At 40.6% G+C, this 23419-nt stretch overlaps 1 protein-coding gene across 7 annotated transcripts in view; it reads right to left on the bottom strand.

The window, feature by feature from the left end:
- LOC124542326 (endoribonuclease Dcr-1-like) overlaps positions 1 to 23419 on the bottom strand; it is an 83438-nt gene that overhangs the window by 11824 nt on the left and 48195 nt on the right. For all 7 annotated transcript variants that reach the window (XM_047120292.1, XM_047120295.1, XM_047120294.1 and 4 more), the window contains 13 exons: positions 21809 to 21925; positions 20522 to 20631; positions 18904 to 19166; positions 17316 to 17494; positions 15625 to 15795; positions 14640 to 14778; positions 13974 to 14056; positions 13016 to 13130; positions 12163 to 12280; positions 11349 to 11451; positions 4522 to 4610; positions 3269 to 3447; positions 891 to 1922 (listed from right to left, as the gene is read on the bottom strand). In XM_047120292.1, coding sequence (XP_046976248.1) covers positions 891 to 1922; positions 3269 to 3447; positions 4522 to 4610; positions 11349 to 11451; positions 12163 to 12280; positions 13016 to 13130; positions 13974 to 14056; positions 14640 to 14778; positions 15625 to 15795; positions 17316 to 17494; positions 18904 to 19166; positions 20522 to 20631; positions 21809 to 21925 — 2698 coding nt within the window. The remainder of the gene's footprint in view (positions 1 to 890; positions 1923 to 3268; positions 3448 to 4521; positions 4611 to 11348; positions 11452 to 12162; positions 12281 to 13015; positions 13131 to 13973; positions 14057 to 14639; positions 14779 to 15624; positions 15796 to 17315; positions 17495 to 18903; positions 19167 to 20521; positions 20632 to 21808; positions 21926 to 23419) is intronic.

Below are 23419 nucleotides of genomic sequence, written 5' to 3'. Positions count from 1 at the left end.
AAGGCCGCCATATTGGATTTGTAATGACGTTTCCCAGCTAGTCAAATGGCCCAGTGGTTAGAACGCGTGCATCTTAACCGATGATTACGGGTTCAAACCCAGGCAAGCACCGCTGATTAATGTGCTTAATTTGTCTTTATAATTCATCTCGTACTCGGCGGTGAAGGAAAACATCGTAAGGAAACCTGCATGTGACAAATTTCATAGAAATTCTGCCCCATGTGTATTCCACCAACCCGCATTGGTACAGCGTGGTGGAATATGTTCCAAAACCTTCTCCTCTAAGGGAGAAGAGGCCTTTAGCCCAGCTGTGGGAATTTACAGGCTGTTGTTGTTTGTTGTGTTGTTGTCTATATTATGAGTTTAAAAATGGTTATTTACTAACGAAACTTGAAAATAATACTTCATTTATTCAAAAATCGATAAAAAAAATGCATTTTTTCAAACGTTTGTCACGTGACACAATACGCTCCTGATTGGCCGGGCTTATGATGAAGTCACTTTCTTGTAAACCTTACTTTTCTACTATATGTGCCACAGATTAAAATATAGGAAAGTGACGTCATCGACCCCATTGCAGCGCCATATCCAAGTAGCGTTTTCGCGCGCTATTTAAATATGGAATTTTTAATATGATATTTTTCGGCAAATATGTACTAGAAATAAAAAACACAACTTTTATTGGGTTCCTTAACTTCTACTAAATAATATAAAATGGATTTTAAAAACCAGTCAAATAGCCTATTCATCCTAATCGAAGATCGGGTGAGTCTAATTGAGACTACAAGATTTCCTTACATCGGTTTTATGAATGTTGCCGATGCTACATCTTAGTTGTGTCGTAGTATACATATATACCTATTATAACTATAAGAAACATCTTCACTTACCTGTAATATAACACTGGGACTCGGCCCAGGGTGTCCCTCTAGATTCGGCTGATAATCAAAGTCGAACTCTTTGCCATTTTGACCTTTACCGTCCATGTAATACGGCTTATAATCGTTTTCATCCGCCCACGTATTTACGATCCTTTCGTACTTCTCTTTAGCATCGAAACCCACATTTGCAACTTTCTCGTTAACGTAATCAGGGGAATCTATATTTATGTCTTTCATGGAGAAACAGTTTAATTTCTTAATTTCCTCTTTGGATAATCTACTTTTTAGATTTGCTAGGAGAACTCTTTTATTTCTTTCAATCGACTCTAGAGTTATTTGTCCATTGTCTAACTCTATTCCATCGCCGTAGGGAAATATATCATCTAATATTTCACTCTTATCTTTTCCACCTTTTATAACATTATCTGTAATATTATCTATTTCTTTGTTCAATGAATTTGTTTCTACATTTGTCATTTCATCAGCATGTGTTGCTATCGTTTCTATTTTGTTTTTATCTGTTGCGATTCCATTTTCAATTTCAGTATCATTTGTATTTACATCTCTATCATTTATTATGTCATTAGTTATATTTAAATTTGAGTTGATTTGTTTTGTAACACCATCTATATCTTTTGTTGATTTCTTCGTAACTGTATTTAGTATCATTGCATCATCTATTTCATTATGTTCATTGAGTATATCTTTAGAATTTTCTTCGGTATCTTTATCTATATTTTCATTTGTTTCATTTAAATTTATATCATTTACAATTTCAATAATTTCATCGATATTATCTATCTTATTACTATTTACATTTTCACTATCTAAATCATCTATTTTATCTTTAATAGATTTGTTCTCATTATCAACGTTAATACTAGTCGGCTTATCTTTGTGCGCTAGTGGTGTAGTTTTATCGATATCTCTAGACGTTTCTGGCAGGAGCTCTTCTATCTTTTGATCCTTGTCTATTAAAAGACCATTGTCTTTGATTTCTTGCTCGTGCTTCGCGACAGACTCGCGGAATTTTTTCACGTACTGTAAAGTGAAAATTTTAGTAAATACTATGTCTATACATAATTACATAAAATTATAAAATAGATTCTAAGGGATATCATTCTGCAGTGATTGAAGTAATGCAATATATACTATTACGGTCCAAAAATTATAGGGAACAAAATCTATTTGATTAGGAACTTATCCCTGAGTGTTATCTCATGATTGTACTACAAAGGCATTAACAAATAGCCCCTTAAAGGAATCTTATTCTATGACGGGTCGTGTGACGTTTGAGTATGGGGACACACAGTGCACAGGCATTAACAAATATCCCCTTAAAGGCATCTTATTCTATGACAGGTCGTGTGACGTTTGAGTATGGGGATACACAGTGCACGGGCACTAACAAATATCCCCTTAAACGACTCTTATTCTATGGCGGGTCGTGTGACGTTTGAGTATGGGGACACACAGTGCACAGGCATTAACAAATATCTCCCTAAAGGACTCTTATTCTATGAAGGGTCGTGTGACGTTAGAGTATGGGGACACACAGAGCACAGGCACTAACAAATATCCCCCTAAAGGACTCTTATTCTATGGCGGGTCGTGTGAGATTTAAATATGGGGACACACAGTGCACGGGCACTAACAAATATCCCCTTAAAGGACTCTTATTCTATGACGGGTCGTGTGACGTTAGAGTATGGGGACACACAGTGCACAGGCACTAACAAATATCCCCTTAAACGACTCTTATTCTATGGCGGGTCGTGTGACGTTTGAAAATGGGGACACACAGTGCAAAGGCATTAACAAAAAGCCTCCTTAGGTGACAGCTAATCTATGATAGGTCGTGTGAAGTTAGAGTATGGGGACACACAGAGCACAGGCACTAACAAATAGCCCCTTAAGGGACTCTTATTCTATGGCAGGTCGTGTGAGATTTAAGTATGGGGACACACAGTGCATAGACACTAACAAATATCCCCCATAAGGGATAGCTATTCTATGACGGGTCGTGTGACGTTTTAGTATGGGGACACACAGTGCACATGTATAGACAAATATCCCTTAAAATACTCTTATTCTATGACGAGTCGTGTGAGATTTAAGTATGGGGACACACAGAGCACAGGCATTAACAAATATCTCCTTAAAGGAGTGACGTTTGAGTATGGGGACACACAGTGCATGGGCACTAACAAATATCCCCCTTAAGGTACAGCTATTCTATGATGGGTCGTGTGAGATTTAAGTATGGGGACACGCATTGATTGGGCAATAACAAATAGCCCATTAAGGGACTGCTATTCTATGGCACGTCGTGTGTCATGTGTATGTGTGTGTGTGTGTCGTGTGTGTGCGTGCGTGTGTGTACGCACGTGCGCGGGCGCGGCGCCGGCCCTTAGCGCGCGGCGCGCTCGCGCGAGGTCGCGTCGGTCGTCGCGCGCGTCGGGCGGCGGCGCGGGCGCCAGCGGCCGGCGGCGCTCCAGGTCGACGGCCTCAGCCTCGTGCGCCGTCTTGTACTCTATCCGCACGCCCATCGCCGCCGACAGCAGCGCTGGTATGAGCACAGTACAGTCCGTTATAGACTTATCATATGATACTATAGTACGACACAAATTAGATGTAGCATCGGAAAATGAAATGGAATCAAAATAAAACCGATTACTGTCGATTTACACGACCAATAGAAATAGCTCCCTATCGCGCCATTCGACGCTATTTGTCGCTATAGATTCATGCGTCAGAGAAAGCAAGTGCATGTAAATCGACGCGTCAAATTGACGAATATATTAGGTCATATGATATTACATGTTATTACATTTGTGCAAAGATCATATTCGCGTGAGAAATAAATATTGATAATTTGGGATAGCGTACTTAATTCGGATAGCACCGCTGATTCATGTGCTTAATTTGTCTTTATAATTCATCTCGCGCTCGGCGGTGAAGGAAAACATCGCGAGGAAACCTGCATGTGACAAATTTCATAGAAATTCTGCCACATGTGTATTCCACCAACCCGCATTGGAACAGCGTGGTGGAATATGTTCCAAATCTTCTCCTCAAAGGGAGAGGAGGCCTTTAGCCCAGCAGTGGGAATTTACAGGCTGTTGTTGTTATTTGATCATTGTGGATATGGTCCATTCAAATGGCAGGAGGACTTAAATTCGACGAAATTGCTTAACAGAATTAAAGTCGAGTAGTTTTTTAGTATAAAATATAAACTAGCGGCCCATCGCATACACTGGACATAAGTTTTTATGTAATATCTTTATAAAATTTTTGTTGCTTCACCGACATGTTTAAAAATTGTCGTTTTATTTCAACTCATTAACACAAAAACCCTTATTAAATTATATACCTAAACGTTCCATATGTATTGCTCAGTCTATTAATGAAAGCTTCATGAAAATCCGTTCAGTAGTATGTGAGTTTGTCGCGAATATACAGACAGACAGTTTTATAATATGTAGTGATAAAGATATATTAGTCACAAACTGTTGGTAGTAAAAAATGTAAGTGAGCTTTTAGCAAATCACATGAAATACATTTTCTACGATTTGTTATTATTAGCCAATAAGAATGATGTTTGTATATCTACGCTTTCAATCAACCAATCAGGGCGTACCGTTGGAATTTCTACTGCTGCAGAATCCACTAGTGTCTGTGTCTTCGTCGCTGGCATCGGTCAGGTCAGAGTCGTCTGTGTCGAAATCGCTGAAAATAAAATACAAGTAAAGTAACAGCCTGTAAAGTTCCCACTGCTGGGCTAAGGCCTTCTTCTGATTCATCTCGTGCTCAGCGGTGAAAGCAAACATCGAGAGGAAACCTGCATGTGTCTAATTTCATCGAAATTCTGCCACATGTGCATTCCACCAACCCGCATTAGAATAGCGAGGTGGAATATGTATGTGGAATTTGTTAATGGGAGAGAAGGTCTTAGCCCAGCAGTGGGAAATTTACAGGCTGTTACTTTACAGAGATAAATCTCAAATATCCACACAAACAAAATTGTAAGCAACGTTTGCGATCATCGACGAGAGTTTGCCGATGACACGTCATCGCTGGCGGCGGACCGCTGGAGTCGGATGCGGAAGAAAGAATCCCTCTCTCATACAGAATATTATACGATTCTTTCGAAATGTATAATCTTTCCTCTTGCTTGTTTTTCAATCTAGTGATCTAAGTGATCTCCTTTTTGATTTTTGTTTTTTAAATTCATATATTTTTAAGAGGGTTTTTTCTGTAAGAAAATGCCACCCTCATAGTGCTTACAAAACATTAAACTTAACAAATTGATTAATTACATCGATTCTTAAAAACACCATCCACTAATTTGTACAAAACTTGCGCTGGTTCTGTAGGGTCAGCGAGGACACTGTTACATGCCCCCACCTCCCCGCAATAATTGATTGAACGTAAAAAAGAAACTCTATCAGCCTCATTCCGTGCACACTCCATTATTACGTGGTACGTGTCTTCTATGGTGTTACATACACTACAGTTAGGTGAAGGTGTTTTACCCATAAGAAAACCAAAGTTATTTAACGGAATGTGGCCGGAACGAAGTCGAAGAGCTGTGACAATTGAAGACCTACTCATATTTGCTCCATCAAACCAAAGACTTTTCCGTAGACCGGGTTGCATAGTTCTGTACCAGATCCCTTTAGTCAGCGATCGCTCATCAAAATATTCTTTCCAAAATTTGTAATATTTTTGTTTGGCTAGATATAATAATTCCGTATAATATGGTAGGCATTGGTAGTAAACACTATTTCGTGCTGCATTTCTTGCTAAAAAATCTACTTTTTCATTATCCTCTAGACCAATATGAGCAGGAATCCACTGCAACATCACTTTAAATAAAACTTAGAATAGACTTTAAAATTGCATAGGCTATCGGAGCTCCTCGAAAGGTCGAGGTAGACCGAGCCACATGTTGGAGAGCACTTTTAGAATCGGAAAAAATTATAATTTATCACAATCTATTGTACTGATATATGATAAAGCCTCCAAAATTCCTAATAACTCTGCACGCATCACAGATATTTTAGAATCTACTCTAAGTTGACAATTAGTATTAGTTTGAGGGTCATAAAAAGCAACACCAACATCAGAGCTATCTTTTGAGCCATCTGTAAACACTTTATAAAATGATGAATATATTTCTGAAATTTCCCGTTCCGATAATAGTTTTAAAGCTGCATTACTATATTTACTTTTACTTTTGTCAATTGATGCTAAAGAACATTTAATGTGAGAGGATAAATCCACACTGCTAACCCACGTGTCTAGACTAAACATATCTAGTTTAGTACTTTGGTGAATTTTGAGAGCATTGTAATCATTGTGAATTTTAATGAGCAATGGTAGTTTTTTATTTCGCCAATAAGAATTGGTACACATATTTTGGAATATATTTAACAACTTGATAATTTCATTGTTAGCCATAGATTTACATTTTAATCAAAATTTAACTCCCAAATAATACCTTCTGATCGACAAAGCTCATTTTCCATAATATAGATAGGTGTAGTTTTAACGAAGCCACCAATAAATCTGAGACTTTGATTCTGAAACGCGTCGATTTTTTTTCAAATTTGTGTTACAACTATTATCAAATAAGAAACTGGCATAATCTATTCTGCTACGAATTAACCAAAAATACAACCGCCTTAAATGAATAGGATGTATACTCCAGCCCGGTCCTCTTAGAATTTTAATAATATTTAATAAATTCAAAATTTTGCCTCTTAAGTAATTAATATGTTTTGACCATCTCAATGAATTGTCAAGCCACACTCCTAAATACTTAAAAGCGTTAACCTCTTCAATTATTTTGTCATTCAATAATATTTTCACTGTATATTTTTACGACCCCTTTTAAATATGCAAACTTTAGTTTTAGTAGACGAAATCTCTAACTCTATATCTAATAAGTGGACAGCCCTCGTGTGCAATGACGACTGCAGTTTCTCAGAGCTTCCTGTCAAATCATTACATGAAGTAAATAAAAGAAAATCGTCCGCATATTGCAATATAGAAACTGGGCTGGTACGTTTGCAGATTTTATGGGTCGCGATATTAAACAATAAGGGCGCTAATGGATCTCCTTGAGCCAATCCTAGGCTGGTACTTCTTGCCATAGTGTTTCCGTTATTAAGAATTTTAAGAATTCTATGGTTTAAAAAATTCCACAGATAACTGCAAAATTTTGATCCTACCCCCAAACTATCCAGAATCGAAATGAGTGAAGATATATTGACATTATTGTATGCGTTATGGATGTCAACAAAACACGTGATGGTTGGTTTATTTTCCGAAAATCCAGCTGAAGTTTTAGTTACGAAGTAAGAAAGATTATCCGCACACTGATATGATTTTCTAAATCCCGTAGTATTTATCGAAAAAATGTTATTCTTTTCGCAGAACCATTCCAATCGCTTATTAAGAATACTATGGAAAATTTTACATAAACAAGACATTAAAGCAATTGGGCGTAGTGACGAAATAGATTCTGAATCTCTACCTGCTTTCGAAATAGGGACAACGATGATATTTTTCCACTGGCTAGGGAGAAAGCCTTTCTCATAAAATAAATTGTAAAGGGTTGTCAATACATGTTTACTATTTTTTGGAAGGTGTTCTATCATTAGGTATGTAATTCCATCATCACCAGGTGCTGTATTTTTAGATGGAATACAGCTTTCTAGCTCAGTTATACAAATTTTGGAAACTTTTATTATTATGAGAACGTAACACAGGGCACATAGGGGAGACATGATCGGGAGTTAAGCTACGCAAAAGTTTGTTTACTAGATTTCCATTAATTTGTTGTTTAGGAGTTTTATAGCCCTTTATCCACTTCATTTTAAGCCATAACTCTGTTGATGTAGTTTTGTGATGTACAGACGAACAAAAATATTGAAAAGATTTACTTTGAGAGTTAAGCATCAGGTTTTGTGCAGAGTGAATTTTATCCTTCAATATATCCAAATTACGTGGGATTGGATTACGACGGAGTTGTGACAATGCCAAACGTCTCTCAGACACTGCTTTAGACAAATGCTGATTCCAGTACGGCTTGGGGGTGAAGTTCGTAGTAGGGCTTTCGTTAAATCTTATTAGAGGAATAGATATTTCTGCAGCTATATTTATATAATCTACGAAGGAGTCGCAGTCTTTTTGGGGATCATTAAACCAAGAAAAATTATTAAACAAGTTTTCAAGTATTTGCGTGTATAAATCCAATCCGCTAATTTAAAATTTCTTTTATATATCCATGGATATGAATTACTGACATTGGTTGACATTTTAATAACCCTGTGGTCACTGCGTAAAGTTTCATTGAGAACTGTATAAGTAAATTTTAGCGCAATATCAGAGGTTACAATAGATATATCAGGGGAGTACTCTTGAAGAGTACTGTTAACTAATTTTACCCTAGTTGGTGTGCGGTTATTTAAGGTCACAAGCTGGTTATCCGAAAGCGCATCGAATATTTGAAGGCCTCTTTGGTCAATTTTTTGTGACCAGTTAGTGTGATGCCCATTAAAGTCTCCAATTATAATTGTTTTAGAATTAGCTATCGAGAAAATAGCGTCCCAATCATGAGTGCTGGTTCGGGCAGAAGATGGGCAATAAACAGAAATTACATTATCAAAGTCTCCGCAATTCAAAAGCCTAACATGGATGATCTGGATTAATGAATTAGTTTGACGTACTTTGCATACCTGAGATTTGATGGATTTATGTACAATTATGGCTATCCCTCCATACGAGTCAGCACGATCGCATCGGTGTATATTGTAATTTTTGATATTTAAGTAACCATTTGGCTCTAACCAAGTCTCACATACGGCAGCAATATGGATCTTTTCCTGCCACAGTAAATTTTCAAAACTTGTCAATTTAGGTCTAAGACTTTGTGCGTTCCACTGAATTATGTTTAGTTTTGTGAATTTACGTGTTTAAATAGTCTAAAATTAACTTTAGGATAGGCCAATCAGAAATATTTTCAACTACAATTAAAATCAACCACTCAACACAACACTTAATTGATTTCTTTACTTTTTGTTGAAATGATCCGCTTTTAAGAAATAAAATTTCTTTTAATATACTTAATAGTTCTGAGAAATTGATATCTCTATCTAATGGTTTTTCGAGATTTGTATGATGTAATTCTTCAGATTCAATTTTAGAATCAGACTGGATATGGTTTGTAGATAGGTTTGTAGTTTCGGTTTTAGGCGCTTTATGTTTTCTAGGTACATTTTCGGATTTACGTTTTATTCTTGGAATTTTAGTCTGTTCACTTGAAATTGTGCCGAAGATTCCTCTTCTGAATCCACATGAGTAGGAAACACATGTGAAACAACATTTGCGTACGTGCGATTTGTATGAATGTGTGTTTGATCAACGTTAGTATTCACAGTTTGGATGTTAAATTTTGGGGTCGGAGACTCTGGTAACATTGTACGAGCTTTCCTATATGTACAATTAAATTGAGACATGATCTCGCGAATCTTCTTTTCATTCAAAAAAACAGGGCATCCTTTATTAAGTGCCATATGTGGACCTTGACAGTTAACACAAACAAACGTCTTTGTCTCGCAATTTGCATGATTACCGCCACATTTAGGGCAAATAATCTTATCTGATGGGCATCTAGATAGTGTATGTCCTAATTTCCAGCACCTGGAGCACTGAGACACAGGGAATGTGTAAGAGTCAACATTAATGCGGAGACTGTCCACGAAGACATGAGTAGGCAAATACTAACCCTTAAAACAGAGACGAACTCTCTCGGAGTCAATCCAGTTACCATCCACATCGCGTCGTTTCAATTTACTCACTGAACTTAATTCAGCACGACTATCACATGTAATGCGCATTTTAATTTCTTCTTCCGTTAAATCGAGATCCACGTCCTTGATTGTACCATATGTAAAATTGACTTGAAATGCTTTTTGAAATTTCCACCCTTTATTTAACAAATCTTCACAAGTCATCATTCTATTCATACAGTTGACATTATCAAATTCCACTCTAATTTTGTAGGGGCTCAAGTATTTTATTTTAGTTATATCAGTAATTTTCAACTCTTTTAATAATTTTGCAAGGGCAAATTGTTTGGGAAACTTTTCTTTACATGAAATGTACATTAACATGTCTGTGTCTTGAGTTTTAATTTTTTTTTTTTCATAACTGTCTGCCAACCTTCGTCTTCGTCTTTATCATCTCTTTCTCTTTTATTAACTCGCGCTGACCACTGTTCTACATCATCTTCCATGGGTATATATTCTGTCTCTTTCTCACAATTCTCTTTTGTTTCTTTCCGTAACATCTCACTTAAATAGATAGTTGGGCTCGGAGTCCTCAACTCATTATTCACATTGTTCTCATCAATCGAAGCATTATTTTCTTCAATGTATAATAAGTTAAAATAATACGCAGAATGAGTACAAATACAATCATTCGATAGTAAATTGTTCGATAGATAAGCGGCACCGGTCGGCCCGCACGCCGAACGGGTTTCACAGTAATTAACTAATGACTTGTAAACAAGAAAGAATGCATTCAACACAATAGACGTCCACCTCGCACGAGTACCAATACGAGACTCAACAGGAGTGATCTCCTTGTTTTTTGTTTTGTACAATCAGTGCCGGCGTTAGGGAGGGGCGCGATAGGGCGACAGCCCGGGGCGCCAAATTGGGGGGGGGGGATTGGTGGAGGTGGAATACTTCCCCCACCAAGCTGGAACGCGTAGTGAATAGTGGGGATAGCAAAGCGTTCGAGGGCGGTGAGAGGTCGCCGGTTTGTTTTTTTTTTACAATATTGTTAACAATTTTGTTTGTTCTCACCAAGCTATTAGGCTTGATGGTGAGACGCGCTCATTTTGTTTAAAATACAAAAATAATGGTTCACAATAAAATTAAAAAAAAAAATAAAACATAACATCTTCTTCTTAAAAAACATAAAAGTAAATCAACACTATAACTTATTCTTAATATTATAAAGTTCACTGCAGTCTTGTTTCACGATGACGACAGGTTTTCGTCATTGAGAAACAAGTCTCTCGTTTCGAGCAGCGAACATTAAGCAAGAAAGCGTTTACCGAGTGGGCGCCAAAATATTCTTGCCCAGGGTATCAGACCCTCTAACGGGGCACTGAGTGTAATGTTCACATATATGATTGTAAGATCGTTTTACAAGTTACATATAAATATATATTATATTTAAATATCCACTCGCCGTGCACACACACCGTCTTCACCCGCGCCCAAATTATATATTTTATATTCCCGCGCATTCCGCGATGTGTGTCACTCGAGGGGACAGATACATAAATACACAGATAATATATATATCCATATACAATATTAGTCCAATAATATTTATTATATTATTACAGATCTGTGTACACTACACTGAGTATAATGTAAGACTCACCTGGACAAGTACGAGCAATCGCTGTCTGCCATTGAGAAGGTCCGACCCGGGTTGTAGTGACTGATCTTCGGTTTTTCTATTGGATCCGACCAATTCGCTCCACCTGTTATATAAAACAATTAATTATTTCGTTGTATAGCTGTACCCGCGACCTTGTACGCGTTTGAATTTAACAAAAAAACATATCATTGTAGCCTAAAATATCCCTATTATATCAGTTATCAGCCAGTGAAAGTCCCGTCAAAAACGGTCCAGCCGTTCCAGAGATTAGCCGGAATAAATAGACATAGCTTTTTTTTTAAATTGTGATTTGGGTATATCTACCGTGTATAAATACATATGCATTGAGTAAAAAAAGGCTATTTTAATATTACAAACAGACACTCCAATTTTATTATATGTATAGATGTGATGATTACGAAAATAGTTATTTATTGAGATGGTCGCGTGGTTAGAAAGCATGCATCTTAACCGATGATCGCGGGTTCGAACCCCACAAGAACCACTGAATATTCACGTTTTTAATTTGCGTTTATAATCTCATGCTCGGTGAAAGAAAAAATCGTGAAATTAATCCCAAAACATCGTGAAATTAATCCCAAAACATCGTGAAAGTAATCCCAAAACATCGTGAAATTAATCCCGAAACATCGTGAAATTAATCCCAAAACATCGTGAAATTAGACACATGTGTATTCGACCAAGCCTCATTGGAACAGCGTCGTGGAATATGTCCCAAAACTTCTCCCCTAGGGGAGAAGAGGCCTGGGCCTAGCAAATTCACAGGCCTGTATGTAGGCCTGGTATGTTATACCTGACGATGATGTGCAGAACGTGAGGTTCGGTGGCAGAGGTTCCATGAACTCGTCGAATTCCGATCTCTGCGGTATCGATGACGCCATGTCGTTGCTCCAGGTACCGATCTCGAAACCCTGGAATAATACACCAGCACAGGGCCATGATGTTCTACTCAGATGTGGATGAACTAACCCCCCCCCCCCATTAATAATTGATGGGGAATGAATGTACTAAATTCAAAAAAGAATAAAACTGTGGACCCAGAGAAAACTTTTAGCTTAAAATCAACACATATTTTCTTGAAGTACGCTAGGTTTTAAGAGCACTTTTGACTCGTCATTCAACAACTATATTAAGTGAAGCTACCTCCAGTTCGGAATATAGATTCTATCGAGAACCAGCAAGAAACTTAATTGTTAATCTTTCTCAACATTTCAAACACAGACATGTCGTGTGTGTCTTTGTTGTATATACAATTTAATTTTTATTCATTTTTTTTTATGGAATAGGTTGGCGGACGAGCATTTGGGCCACCTGATGATAAGTGGTCACCATAACCCATAGACACTGACGCTGTAAGAAATATTAACTATTCCTTACATCGTCAATGCGCCACCAACCTTGGGAACTAAGATGTTATGTCCCTCGTGCCTGTAGTTACACTGGCTCACCCTTCAAACCGGAACACAACAATACTGAGTACTGTTATTTGGGGGTAGAATAACTGATGAGTGGGTGGTACCTAATCAGACCAAGTGAATTTTTTTATTACCAGGAAGTATAGCAGTTGATATTTGTATCTTTGATTTTCGTTTTCTAATACTCCAAAAGAATGAACTACACACAACACACAATATACTACAACTTACACTCTCAGCGTCTTCTTTTTCTTGCAGTATATCATTAATGGTCTTCTCTTTCACACCTTCCTTTCCTTCTACTCGATCTTCTGTCTCTTTCTCGCGTTCCGTATCTTCGATTATTCTGCGGAATAGTTATGACGCTAATTACTTTGTTTAGAAACACACAAACACAGCACAAACGTATACTCATATACGTAAACACACACACATAGATGTATTACTTATTATTATTATTTACTTCGTGGGAGGGGTTTGTGCAAGCAGGGACATAGCATCTTAGTTTCCAAGGTTGGTGGCGCATTGACGATGTAAGGAATAGCTAATATTTCTTACAGCGTCATTGTCTATGGGTGATGGTGACCACTTACCATCAGGTGGACCATATGTTTGTCCGCCAACCTATATCATTAAAAAAATGTATTAATACACACACATCGTCCACACTTGGGTCTGTGACACTGTAATATACACCTCACTGATTACGTCGACGATGTCCCAAGCTGAGGTCTAACCTCACTGGAAGCGCCTCTAGGATATGCTCTTAGTAATGAGCCAGCGAAATAGGCTATTTGACTGGTTTTTAAAATCCATTTTATATTATTTAGTAGAGGTTAAAGAACCCAGTAAAAGTTGTGTTTTTTATTAATTTCATATTTAAATAGCGTGCAAAAACGCTACTTGGACAATGGGGTTGGTGACGTCACTTTCTTGTATTTTAATCTGTGGTACATATAGTAGAAAAGCAAAGTTTACAAGAAAGTGACTTCATCATAAGCCCGACCAATCAGGCGCGTTTTGTGTCACCCGTGACCACGAACGCTGTAAAGTGTTCGAAACGTTGGGTTGTTAAAAATAAAAATAATTAATATACGCGATTCAAATCCGTTATAGCTAGTTTTATTTTAATAATTAAATAACTAGTTACACGAAAGGCAAAGATATAATATTCGTAGTCAATGCTCACTTTGATTCCTTATCCTCATCGTCGATCTTCGCTTCTTCATCATCTTTCTTCTTGTCCCCCTTCTCGGAGTCCGCGCTGAGGACCTGGTGATTACAGTGTCAACTAAGGTCGATGGCAATATGACCTTTGGTGGGACTATGTGACCTCTGGAACAGCTCCATTTGAGTTCGAATTATAAGTAACAAGGAGGTTATCAGTTCATGTATATATGAGACAACATCACATACATTACTCTGATCCCAATGTAAGTAGCTGAAGCACTAGTGTTATGGAAAATCAGAAGTAACAACCACAAACACCCAGACACAAGACAACATAGAAAACTAATGATAAACTGTATCGACTCGGCCGGGAATCGAACCCGGGACCACGGAGTGGCGTACCCATGAAAACCGGTGTCCACACCACTCGACCACGGAGGTCGTCAAATGTTAGAATTGAATTATATTTGAGTATGATCCATTTAGGCTTCCAAGCGCGTGTGCTTAATTTCGTAAGTTGTTTGGCCACGAATTTCAACTTGTCTATAGGTGGTGACCACTTACCATCAGGTGGTCCATATACTCGTCTGGAAAAAAAGGAGAATTTACTCGTCGCGAGGGCAATGTCATTTAGTCTCATATCGTGAGTACGGGGACTGCCTTTATGCGGGTGTCGGGGCCAGACCTCCGCGAGGCTCCAGCCGAAGTCTAGCGGCGGCCACTGGAAGCCGGGGCACGTGCGCTCGTCGATGCGCGGGATGCCCAGTCCCACGTCGATGGCCACCGAGCGCCGGATCTCGTCCGCTATCAGCAGCGCGTTTATCCTGGAACCACGACGGCCATTGGTAACCCATACTGACTCCAAGCTTTGCTATCTATAGTAGTAAATAATTATAACAAATATAGTCTGTAAATTTCCCACTGCTGGGTTAAGACCTCCTTTTCTTTTGAGGAACATATTCCACGATGCCATTCCAATGGAACACACAAATTAGACACAAGCAGGTTTCCTCACGATGTTTTCCTTTACCGCCGAGCACGAGATGAATTATAAACACAAACTAAGCACATGAATATTTAGCGAAGCTTGTCTGGGTTGAAACCTGCAATCATCGGTTAAGATGCACGCGTTCTTATCACGCGGCCATCTCGGATCTTAATTACTTAAATTCAATTTAATTATACATCTGTCGCGTTTAAAAGGAACGTTCAACAACAACAACAACAGCCTGTAAATTCCCACTGCTGGGCTAAAGGCCTCCTCTCCCTTAGAGGAGAAGATTTGGAACATATTCCACCACGCAGTTCCAATGCGGTTTGGTGGAATACACATGTGGCAGAATTTCGTTGAAATTAAACACATGCAGCTTTCCTCACATTGTTTTCCTTTACCGTCGAGCACGAGATGAATTATAAACACAACCCGCTATCATCGGTTAAGATGCACGCGTTCCTACCACGTGACCATCTCGAATCTTAATTACTCAAATTCACTTCAATTATACATCTGTGCTTTTCAAAAGGAACACGACAGATTGCTCAAATTTCGACCAATAGCATCGCGGCAATCCAAGGCCGGCGGTGGCGGGCTTAAATTTCGACCAATGGCATCGCGCCAATCCAAGGCCGGCGGTGATTTCGACCAATGGCATCGCGTCATTCCAACCTACCTGTAGAGCACGCAGGGCAGCGCGACGGTGGCGAACCAGAGCGGCGCCGCGAAGGGGTGCACGCGACACAGCTCGGGCACGAGGATCTGCTTCTGGTCGAGCCGGTCGCGCTTGGCGCGCCGCGTGCGCTCCGACGAAACCGGAAGCGCCACGCCCTTGCGGTTCACGTACCTGCCGCGCACGGTACAGAACTAGTACGACACAACTCAGATGTCGACAACAACAACAACAGCCTGTAAATTCCCACTGCTGGGCTAAAGGCCTCCTCTCCCTTTTGAGGAGAAGGTTTGGAACATATTCCACCACGCTGTTCCAATGCGGATTGGTGGAATACACATGTGGCAGAACTTCTATGAAATTTGTCACATGCAGGTTTCCTCAAGATGTTTTCCTTCACCGCCGAGCACGAGATGAATTATAAAGACAAATTGAGCACATGAATCAGCGGTGCATGCCTGGGTTTGAACCCGCAATCATCGGTTAAGATGCACGCGTTCTAACCACTGGGCCATCTCGACTCAGATGTCGCATCGGCTAAATTCGTAAAACCGATCACATCCGAATACAATACGCTATCCCAAATTGTCAAAATTTATTTTTCATGCGAATATGATCTTTACACAAACGCAATAACTTGTAATATCATATGACCTAATATATTCGTCAATTCGACGCGTCGATTTACATGCTCGCTTTCTCTGACGCGTGAATCTATAGCGACGAATAGCGTCGAATGGCGCGATAGGGAGCTATTTCTATTGGTTATGTAAATCGGCAGTGATCGGTTTTATTTTCATTCCATTTCATTTTCCGATGCTACATCTAATTTGTGTCGTACTATAACTCAGTCGCCGCTGTCTGACCCTGTGTATGCTTACATCTTTAATACACGACGGATTTGGAGGCGGATCGTTTTAACAGATAGTGACCCGAGAGGGTTTCTGTTTTAGAAATTTCTAATGCGATGTTGTAAATTAAAAAAACGCGAAGACGACTAGTACTGTTTCATATTTCAGTTATCATAAACCTATTGTTTCAAATTCTATTGTCGAAACGCTTGGCCCTTGGAGTAGTGGTGCAAAAAGCTTCATCAAAAGTATAACACCTCGCCTCATTGCCTCCACTGGTGACAGGGCTGGTTTTAGCCCAGAGGATCGGAATTGCGATCCAACGGGGAAATGCTGCTAGCATTCTTGCCACCATTCCACGCGGTCAAGATTTATACAGTAACTAGTTTTAGTTCATATTTGTATATTTAAGCATTTAATGTTGTTAATTCTTATGTTAATTGTTTCAATGATAAATATTCCTGAATAACCAACAGCTACTGTAAGATAATAAAACCCACATATATTGTAAAATAATAAAAAATATTTTAAACTATATTAACTTTTTATTTATTCAATAAAATAAAAAAATGTTTTCTTATCCGTCACCACGCTCAAAAAGTGTTACTTGAATTAATATCAAAGAAAAAGAAATACTGCATAAATAAAATAAATAAATAATTATAATTGCATAAGTTGATACAAATGCTATGCAAAGCTTTACCGCGGCAGTCCCCGAGTGCCACACGTCTGTTTTTATTATAGATTTTGAATATATTACTTATTATTACTTTAAAATGTAAAAACCGAGAATGTTTATACATACATATGTTCTTAAAAAACCCTGTAATATTGCACACTAACCTGGGCGTCAATAGGTTCAACCTGGCGCTGGTGTGGTCCACATCCAGCAGCGGTTGGCAGCTCTGGGTGAGATCAGCTCCATACTTCGCCTTGTAGTACGATCTGAAACTGGTGTGCTGGTCCGATGGAAACGCGGAGTCAGGAGTTAGCTTCCAGCATATTTCCGCAACGAGAAAGAACTGTAAGAAAACGATATAATAAAAACAATCTTTATAATAAATAGCTGTATGCAAATATCTCTTCCCATGTCTAGACACGCGGTAGCGTGTCAGCCAAGTTCAGGTAACAGAACTGGCGAGTAGCACCGTGTGTAATTTAACACGAACCATTTGGAGCCACTTTTGACCCACTCATAACTCAAAAACTATTTGACATAATCATGTCAAATTTAGCAATTTCATTATCATGTCAAAGTATTCAATTTCATAAACACATCTCAAACGGTTATTTAGTTATTAATCAAATCTAAAAATCGTCATTTCAGGAGGAGAACTAGCCAAGTCAGAACTTAGATTTCAATATATTATCCTGAAATATGGAAATGAATTATGTTTTATGTATTTATAAATACATCCAGGACTGGCCATAGCACTTGGCACCCATTTAGATCTCACTTCTTTTGTCGTTGAAGTCAACAACCAAGGCTTATATCTTAATACTGTAATTGGCTTTCATTTTACATTTATGCTTTTTTTGGGATAATATTATTAGTAGGAACGTATAGTACACAACTTAGATGTCACATCGGCAAAATTCGAAAAACCAATCACATCAGAATTGAGTACGCCATCCCGAATTATCAATATTTATTTCTCATGTGAATATGATCTTTACACAAACGTAGTAACTCGTAATATCAAGTAACCTAATATATTCGTCAATTCGACGCGTCAATTTACACGCACTCGCTGTCTCGGGTCGAACTGACGCGGGAATCTATAGCGACGAATAGCGTCGAACGGCGCGATAGGGAGCTGTTTCTGTTGGTTGTGTGAATCGGCAGTAATCGGTTATATTGAATTTACCGATGCTACATCTAAATTGTGTCGTACTGTTTATTCATTGAAGTTCATAAAGTTAATTAAACAGTTTTGACAAAGAAGAGAAATAAACACGTGTGTATTTCGCGATAGAAGTGATAATTGAAGCTGTCAGAAATATGGCTAGCGCTGTGTGTTAGAGCGAGAGGGAGAAGCCCGCCCGCCGTTTCCGTATGCGTGAGAGAAAGGGAAGGGAGACTGGTTCCGTAACGCGTTACGTTACGATCTGGTTTACCCTCCCGAACAAGTCACTTCAAAAAGAGATTATACTATAGGTTGGCGGACGAGCATATGGGCCACCTGATAGTAAGTAGCCATCGCTCATAGACAATGGCACTGTAACGCAATGCACCACCAACCTTGGGAATTTAAATGTTACGTCCCTTATACGGTTGTTACACTGGCTCACTCATCCTTCAAACCGGAACTCAACAATACTGAGTACTGTTGTTTTGCTGAAGAATATCTGTTGAGTGTCAAAACCCTACCCCCAAGTACAAATGTAAATATTAAATGTTCTGAATTAATTCTGGCGATCTCCAACTGACCTGAGGTTGATCCTGGTTCCTGTACCAGGGCGTGACGACTGCCTCCTTGTACTTCTCCGCGTCGAACACGAACACCTCCCCGGGTTTCAGGAGGGGATTCTCCAGATTCTTCACTCTATCTTCTTTCGTCTTCTTCTTCTCCCCCTCTTCCCATATCATCGGCTTCTCTAGCTCAGAGTTCTTTTTCTCCTCTGTATGTTTGTATATCAGCTCGAGGAACGGCCAGTCTATATCGACCCAGGTGGTACCGTCGCTTCTGGTTTCTGGAATTAATATACCTATTAATTAAGATATTTGTTCTTTTTTATGCAGCCACCTAACTACCACCTGTTAAAGTGATCACCACCGTCTATGCCACGGCGTTTTGTAATACGATGGGATGGCAAAATTTTTTGCCATCCCTTTTGAATTTACGCAAAGCCTCAACTACTTCCATACTCCACGCTGCTACCTATAATTTGTGTATCTGAGCAGTGGACGATTTACCAATAGGCTAAGTAGACTGCGATGCGAGTAGCCCAAGAACGATCTCAGTGGCGTGCAATTGGAGAGGCCTATGTCCAGCAGTGGACGGAAATGGGCTGATGGATTGGATTGGATAAGTAGACTGGACCTTATGGCGGCAGATTCAGAGGGGCGGCAAATGTAGCCCAAATTTATCTTAGAGAAATAAAAAAAATACTTATAACTATATGTATACACATTACGTCCGTAATCCGTATACTCGTCACTACATAGCGGGTTGGAAAAATAATCTAGTAACTGACAGAAATATCACCTAGTTTATTTATAATCATACTAATAACGGGAAAAAACCGATGTAATGAGGACGATAGAAGACAGATCATAAATGTTGCAAAAAAGTAGGGGCGGCAGAAATGTAATAGCCTACTAGCCTACTAACGGCAGATTTATAAATCCGCCACTGTATCTGGGGTTTGAATTCAAAACCTGAGGAACTACGTCTTTATAAACGGCTTTTAATTTTATTGGACACTAATAATTTTCGCCAATAAATTTGAGCATGGATGTGGATGGATATAGAGGTAGAGGACGACCAAGGAAACGATGGATGGATTGTGTGAATGACGATATGGTTAGAAAGAATGTTACTTGTGAGATGACGTCCGACAGAGAAGTATGGAAGGAGAAGACATGCTGCGCCGACCCCAAATAATATTGGGATAAGGGCAGGAGGATGATGTTATAATTTTCGCTAATAGCGCAATGGTTACGGGCCGCCTAGCAATGTAAGAGTCGCAGGATAGACCCTGACTCCTTGAGATAAGTAATAAGAAGTAATAAGCTTAAATGGAGGGATAAATAGAGCATTGAAAGAATGTCCCAGATAAATGAGATATAACAAGTGTGAACGGCTAGACTCATATCTCGACTATCAGCGTTTGTTATAACGAGTGGATAACGGCTCCTTATATATCAAAATCAAAATAAACTTTATTCAAGTGGGCTTCTACAAGCACTTTTGGATCGTAATTTAACAATCAAGTGAAGCTACCACCGGTTCGGAAAGTAGATTCTACCGAGAAGAACCGGCAAGAAACTCAGTAGTTACTCTTTATCTCAGTAGTTTCTGTTTAGTATATATGTGAGGGCTCACTCTTGACGGTGGGCACGACGTAGTAGTTGTTGTGCGTGGAGCCCTCGGGCTGCAGCTTCATGCCGCGCCGCCGCACGCGCAGCACGTCCGAGAACACGAACCGCATGAACCTGACGCATGAACCATCATCGTATCCAATTATAACAAACATTGAAAAAAAAGTCAACTTAGATTTACAAATTTAAAAGTCACCAATCAACTGCTCGAGTTTAATAAAAGACGTCCATCACTTGCAAAAGCAGGTTTATTACTCCGTAAATCACTAACAACTAAGAACTTATATTGTTACACCACTACACAACATTTTTCAAATTAGTTCATAAGTGTAATACGAGTATGTACGATAGTTTATTGATATACGATACTCAAAACGAGTTTAGAAATTTAAATAAAAAAGATAGTTATAGGTATCGTTTTAGAACGAAGTTATTTTGACAGTATCTATATGTCAACGTAAGATTGCAAAATTCGTTAGATTACAGTCTGACGAGACAGATTGTAAGCTGTCGAAAAATTGTAAACCGTGAAATATGACTGCAATTTACCGCATAATTTTTCGCTATAGTGTATTGTGTCTATGGGAAGCGATCAAATTGTGAACTGGCATAGAACGGAATGCATCTCGCGCGCTGATTGGTTGAACGGCCACACGGGCAATACCGTTAGACTATAATATTTCGGTTAGGTTAGGTTAGGTTAATTTAACTGAAATTGACTTCGATAGAATGTAAACTACAGAATAATGACGGTGATATAATCGGTCGCTCTGACGGTAAGATGGACCAATTAGGAAGAACTTTCTGCATATGACAATTTGACGCGGAACAGATTGCAATCTAACGGTTTAACTTCGATACATACAATATAGCGAAAAATAATGCGTTAAATTGCAAACATATTTCACGGTTCACAATATTCCGACAGCTTACAATCTGACGGGATAGTTTGTAATCTAACTTCGTAATCTTACGGTGACATATACGTATATTAAAAATATTCATAATTAAATACATTAACAACGTTTAAAGACAATGATAAAATTAACTCGAAAAGGTCGCCTAAGGGTGATTTTTTTTTTTATGGTATAGGTTGGCGGATGAGCATATGGGCCACCTGATGGTAAGTGGTCACCATCATTCATAGACAATGACGTTGTGAGAAATATTAACTATTCCTTACATCGTCACTGCGCCACCAACCTTGGGAACTAAGATGTTATGTCCCTTGTGCCTGTAGTTACACTGGCTCACTCAAAAAGATGATGTGTTTTAGGGGCTGAGGTCTCACCTGCGGATGAGGCGCGCGCGGCGCGGGCTGAGGCGCACGTCGGCGTCGCGAGCCGCCTCCACCGACACGCGCACCTCGCCCGAGCGCGTGTACACGGGGAACGCGGGGATCTGCAGCCTGCGGGCGCCCGACGGTCAGGACACGTGAGCATGTGTGCACGGATACGTGACATGTGTGTGCAAGGTGTGTGTGCGTATGGGAAATGGCAATGGATAGCTGATATGGCTGCGTGGTTAGAATGCGCGCATCTTAATCGATGATTGAGATTACAAATGGGTTTTAACCCAGGAAAGCACCACTATATTCGATGGTGAAGGAAAACATCGTGAAGAAACCTGCATGTGTCTAATTTCATAGATATTCTGCCACATGTGCTTTTCACCAACCCGCATTGGAACAGTGTGGTGAAACATGTCCCCAATCTTCTCCTCATAGGGAGAAGAGGCCTTAGCCCAGCTGTGGGAAATCTACAGGCTGTTATTGTTATTTTTTGTTTGCTTAAGCGTGTGCGCGTGTGCGTGCGGACTCACAGGTGCGGGTCGCGGCGCGCCATGAGCACGCCGATGGCCTGGCGCGCCAGCTGCGGCGCGTGTGTGTGTGTGTGTGCGTGTGTGTGTGCGTGTGCGTGCGTACTCACAGGTGCGGGTCGCGGCGCGCCATGAGCACGCCGATGGCCTGGCGCGCCAGCTGCGGCGCGTGTGTGTGTGTGTGTGCGTGTGTGTGTGCGTGTGCGTGCGTACTCACAGGTGCGGGTCGCGGCGCGCCATGAGCACGCCGATGGCCTGGCGCGCCAGCTGCGGCGCGTGTGTGTGTGTGTGTGCGTGTGTGTGTGCGTGTGCGTGCGTACTCACAGGTGCGGGTCGCGGCGCGCCATGAGCACGCCGATGGCCTGGCGCGCCAGCTGCGGCGCGTGTGTGTGTGTGTGTGCGTGTGTGTGTGCGTGTGCGTGCGTACTCACAGGTGCGGGTCGCGGCGCGCCATGAGCACGCCGATGGCCTGGCGCGCCAGCTGCGGCGCGTGTGTGTGTGTGTGTGTGCGTGTGTGTGTGCGTGTGCGTGCGTACTCACAGGTGCGGGTCGCGGCGCGCCATGAGCACCCCGATGGCCTGGCGCGCCAGCTGCGGCGCGTGTGTGTGTGTGTGCGTGTGTGTGTGCGTGTGCGTGCGTACTCACAGGTGCGGGTCGCGGCGCGCCATGAGCACGCCGATGGCCTGGCGCGCCAGCTGCGGCGCGTGTGTGTGTGTGTGCGTGTGTGTGTGTGTGCGCGTGTGCGTGCGTACTCACAGGTGCGGGTCGCGGCGCGCCATGAGCACGCCGATGGCCTGGCGCGCCAGCTGCGGCGCGTGTGTGTGTGTGTGCGTGTGTGTGTGCGTGTGTGTGTGTGTGTGCGTGTGCGTGCGTACTCACAGGGGCGGGTCGCGGCGCGCCATGAGCACGCCGATGGCCTGGCGCGCCAGCTGCGGCGCGTGTGTGTGTGTGTGCGCGTGTGCGTGCGTACTCACAGGTACGGGTCGCGACGCGCCATGAGCACGCCTATGGCCTGGCGCGCCAGCTGCGGCGCGTGTGTGTGTGTGCGTGCGTGTGCGTGCGTACTCACAGGTGCGGGTCGCGG

Source organism: Vanessa cardui, chromosome 30 (assembly GCF_905220365.1).
Source record: "Vanessa cardui chromosome 30, ilVanCard2.1, whole genome shotgun sequence".
NCBI classification, from domain to species: Eukaryota; Metazoa; Arthropoda; class Insecta; order Lepidoptera; family Nymphalidae; genus Vanessa; species Vanessa cardui.
This window is presented reverse-complemented; position numbering and strand designations above follow the sequence as displayed.